The sequence below is a fragment of the Cariama cristata genome, unplaced genomic scaffold, assembly GCF_000690535.1.
Source record: "Cariama cristata isolate BGI_N322 unplaced genomic scaffold, ASM69053v1 scaffold19148, whole genome shotgun sequence".
Classification (NCBI taxonomy): domain Eukaryota; kingdom Metazoa; phylum Chordata; class Aves; order Cariamiformes; family Cariamidae; genus Cariama; species Cariama cristata.
The window spans coordinates 25,956-30,279 of NW_009630857.1; the positions used below are offsets into that span (position 1 = coordinate 25,956).

The 4,324-nt window shown below is 52.1% G+C and overlaps 1 protein-coding gene across 1 annotated transcript in view; it reads left to right on the forward strand.

Annotated features, from left to right (window-relative positions):
• Positions 1-4,324, forward strand: part of LOC104165959 (gamma-aminobutyric acid receptor subunit beta-4-like) — a gene marked incomplete at its 3' end in the record, with an annotated part of 28,058 nt that overhangs the window by 740 nt on the left and 22,994 nt on the right. Inside the window, exon 2 of the mRNA XM_009705739.1 lies at positions 3,852-3,940. Coding sequence (XP_009704041.1) covers positions 3,852-3,940 — 89 coding nt within the window. The remainder of the gene's footprint in view (positions 1-3,851; positions 3,941-4,324) is intronic.

Sequence of the window (4,324 nt, forward strand, 5' to 3'; positions counted from 1 at the left end):
GCTGCCTGCTGTTGTTATTTCCCAGTCCATGTCATTTTATGGGGAGGAGGGATGCTCGCACATGAGATGTGGAGCAGGCTCTCTGCAGACGGAGCCCACCTTGCAGCCCACTTGCAGCGCATCTTCCACCCCCCCCCCCCCCCCCCCCCCACCCCCTCCGCGACCTGGGGGAAAATGGCAAAATGAAGCATTTTGCTGAGGAACATGGTGTCCGTAGAAGCTGACGGAGTGCATGGCACCGAGCTGTGTGCATATGCACCCTGGCACAGGGCTGCCTTGGCCATGCCTGTGTCTGCACACACGCAGTACGCACACAGCCACACTCACATCCAAGCGTGCTGTGCCTGTACCAAAGCCCTGGCTCTGCGGTGTATGGGAAGCAATGCCTACGTCTGTGCCTCCACGCAGATTTATGGCATGCAACAGAATCATCTGTGGGTGCGATTTGTTCAGGTACATCCCTGCATGTGTGCATTCATCCGTGCCCATTCAGGTGCACAAACATGTGTATTACAACACACCTACAGAGCAAAGCATGCTTTACCTGCTCTGCATGTAGCCATGTAAATGTTTGCCCTAATACCCTGCATACTCAAGCTGCAGCTATTCCTGGTGTATGCCTTGAGCACTCCGAGTAATCCGAGCAACCAGAGGTGCAGGCATCCATCCAGCCTGGACAAGGTGTACAGAGCACACCTGTTTGCTCTAACAGTCATTTATCCACTGCCTTCACACACAGGAGTAGCGCTGCCCACTCCTCCTCACCCTCCCTTCTCACACATGTGGGCAGGTTGGGTTTGTACCTCTGTGCTGATGGCATGCATGAAGTCTGCTGGGTTGGGGGGGGAAGATGTAGCATTTCCTTGCTCAGCCATGCACACTGAGAAGTGCATTCCTGACGCACACATGCAGGTCCCTGCACAGGCTTGCAGATCTGTATATACAAAGATTTATGTTCCCGTAGTTATAAACATGCACATGCGCAGATTCATGCCCAACTTACCCACACCATTCATGCATGGTTCCATTGTGTACGTACACATACACAGCCATGCTTAGAGGCAGTGTCCAAGCAAATATGTAAAGAGCATTCACCTATAGTCTGGATGTATATCTGTGCACACCTTGGAGACAAAACACTCTCCCACGTGCACATGCCTTCAGCTACTCCCACACATCCCAGCCTGCAGCATGGTGCGCATATATGTAGATATTTGGCTGCAAGTGTACATGTCTATACAAAGCACACGCACACCCACACAGAGTCAGGGACACAGTATTCAAAAATTCAGTTCACATGCTGGATGTATGTGCTCCCTAAGCAGATGCAGACCCATTTTTGCTAGAAATAGCAGGCACAGGCAGCTGCTCGCCCACAGCTGGGCAAATGCACAACTTGCCTGTTCAGCGGGAGCGACATGGCTTTTTCGATTGAAAGGAGCACTGAGAGGCAAGAGACCTTAACCTTAATCGTGATGCCAGTTTATGCCCTCACTGGGCCAACTTGTAGCTGCTGAGGAGGAAAGAGCCCCCATATCCTTCTTTCCACTCTGCCCCTTTCTGCAGGGCCCTGGCACATTGGTTACTGTCTCTGCCTTGATTTCCTTGTCTATATTAAGGAGGTAACACTGTTTCCTGATTTTACATCCTGTTTGAAGCTAAATAAAAATGTCTACATCCCTTGAGAAATACATAGTGTCTATATTATGAATATGAAATTCTATGAATGTGGAAATCTATGTACCTAGCACAGACCGTCTAGAGATGTACAAATGCTGGTGCACACTATCAATCCACAGTGAGCATATTTACATAAGCGTGTTGAAAAACCTCACATACCTGCATAGAATAGGCAGGTGCAAGCAGACCTTGCAAGCCTAGACAGTGCTGTGAAAATGTCTACCTGTGGGCACCTCTCTGGCCTTTTTACAGTGATTAAAGCAATGCAATGAAGAGCTGTATCCCTCTAAGGTGCATACTCAGAACACAGCTCACACACTTCCCCTCCCAGCACAGGTGCTGAACAGTTTGTCCATGCACCAATGCTGCGCCTGGGAAGTGTGCTGTCTCACATTTGCACATCTCTATTTGGCTGAGAAACCCCTACACATACACAGCCTGCGCATCCAAAGCCTTAATGCATGCCCAGACTCCCAGTGGTCCCACATGCCTCCACCCACACCTGTATGGAGGCACTCACAGGCACTCACAGATGCCTGTTTCTGTGCTCCTGCATAAATTGCACCTGCAGCCCAGTGTCTGATTGTAACCTGATGGAGCAATATCTGCACCTGCAGTCACCTCCACACAGACTTGGATGTTGTCACACACAGGTACACACAGGTTTGTGCCCATTTCACAGCTGTACCCTTGAGCTTTCATGTGTCTGCATGTCTGTGTGCACAGGCAGGGGGGCTGTACATCCTCCATATAGTCGGGAGACTATGCATGTCTGTGTGTGCACACGTGTGTGTGCAGACACACGGACATGTCAGCGCAAACTCTGGTGTCCAGTGAGGCACGGGGCTGGCTGGCAGAGGTAGTGCTATGGTGCAGCTTTCCAGCTTGACTTGGATGGATGTGGGAGGTGGTGTTGACAGGGAGACATACTGTTGTGGTGGGTGACTGCAAAGAGCAGCAGTTGTCACCGGCAGGGTCTCTATTTTCATGCAAAACAGGGGACGAGGGTGGCACAGAGGCTGGGTATTCAGGCAGAAAACCTATATACCCCGCAGCACTGAATAGGTTCAATATTTTTAGCATCCTTTGCTTTCTGGTTTCCCACCTTCAGTTTTGCTTTGACTCTTGGGCTGTTTTTAGAGGAAGCTCTGTTCTTGCTGAAATGGCTGGAGGAGCTGGATCAGTGTTAGGGAGGACAGCTGCCCCCCACATGCAAATCAGAGGGTCAGAAGAGAAAGGATTGCCACTCTGGCACACAGAGGGAAAGATGGACTCTCCTTCCGTGTCTGTCTCTTGAATTGTGTTGCTAAGAAGTCATGGTGATGCTGAGTGACAGAAAATGAATTTTTAAATGCCAAAGATCAGCTGTATGTTGAGGCCAGACAAAAGGAGCATTGTTTTTTCCTTTACTTCAATAATATAAAGAAATACCTAGGTGCACCAAGAAGTAAAGGCTGCACTGGGGTGTGTGACAGTGCAGGGTGCCTGCTGAGTGAGGGGGACTTGTGTAGTGGGGACCTCAGTGCGTGACAAGTGTGCTGTGAGACCAGGAGCAAGTGCCCAGAGTGGCAGGGGGGGGCAGGGGAAGGGGAGTGAGCCCTGCAAGAGAGAGGCTGAAGCCACCCCATGCATGCCTTGGTGGAACAGAAAGGACAATTTCTGCCTGCATGTGTGTGCACCCACCTATGGGCAGGGCATAGTGGGTTGCTCAGAGTGTGCGAGTCAGTGGCCAGGGAGAGAGTGTGCATGGCAAGTGGTGCCCGCATTGATGGGTGCACCAGCCCGACAAGACCGCTGGGATACAGGCGCACACCAGGCAGGAGTGGGGGGGGGGGATGGAGTTTGGGGTACCCAGGAGTCAGGATGAGCTGCAGAAGAGGCCAAGATACCTGCTGAGACTCCTGTGCCACCCCCCACGATGGCTTAGGACCCCTGGCAGCCCTACGTAGCTTGTGTGCAGGTTGAGGTCTGAGAGCTGTGCCAGGGACAGAAAATATGAGTGAGAAAGAAAACGGGGAGGCTCTGCCCGTGGCTGGGGTGTCTGTAGCACACACAGATGCTTTGGTGTCGTGGGGCATGAGGGATGCTGTGGTAGCACTGCCTGGCCGGGGCCCCCACCAACACATCTGGTGTACATGGGATGACGAGCATTCTCTTCTTTTGTCTTTCAGCCCATCCACTGGGAATATTTCTGTGGTGAAAGAGATTGTGGACAAACTGCTGAAGGGCTATGACGTCCGCCTCAGGCCTGACTTTGGAGGTATGGTGATGGCTGGTCGTGGGGAGCAGAGCACTGGGGCCATCCTGTGTCCGTGCTGCTGGCTTGGCCGCTCGCAGCACACACTGACCACGTGAAATGCTCCCATCTGATGTCTCCTACCCTCCGCTGTTTGCTAGCCCTCATCTCCTTCTTGCCTTCTCCGTCACACTTCTTTCTTGCCTCCTGGTTTCCCTCCTCCTCTCACTGGCTCCCCTCCTCCCGCCATCACCACTTTCTGCAGACAGTTGGGTCGTCCATGGTGTGATGTTTCTGGGGACATTTTGCTGGGACAGAGACACTCCGCTTTTCCTCTACTCCAGCCCTTCCTCCATCACAGACAACAGGTCATCCCTCCTCCACATTTGCTCCCCATGCCAGATATTT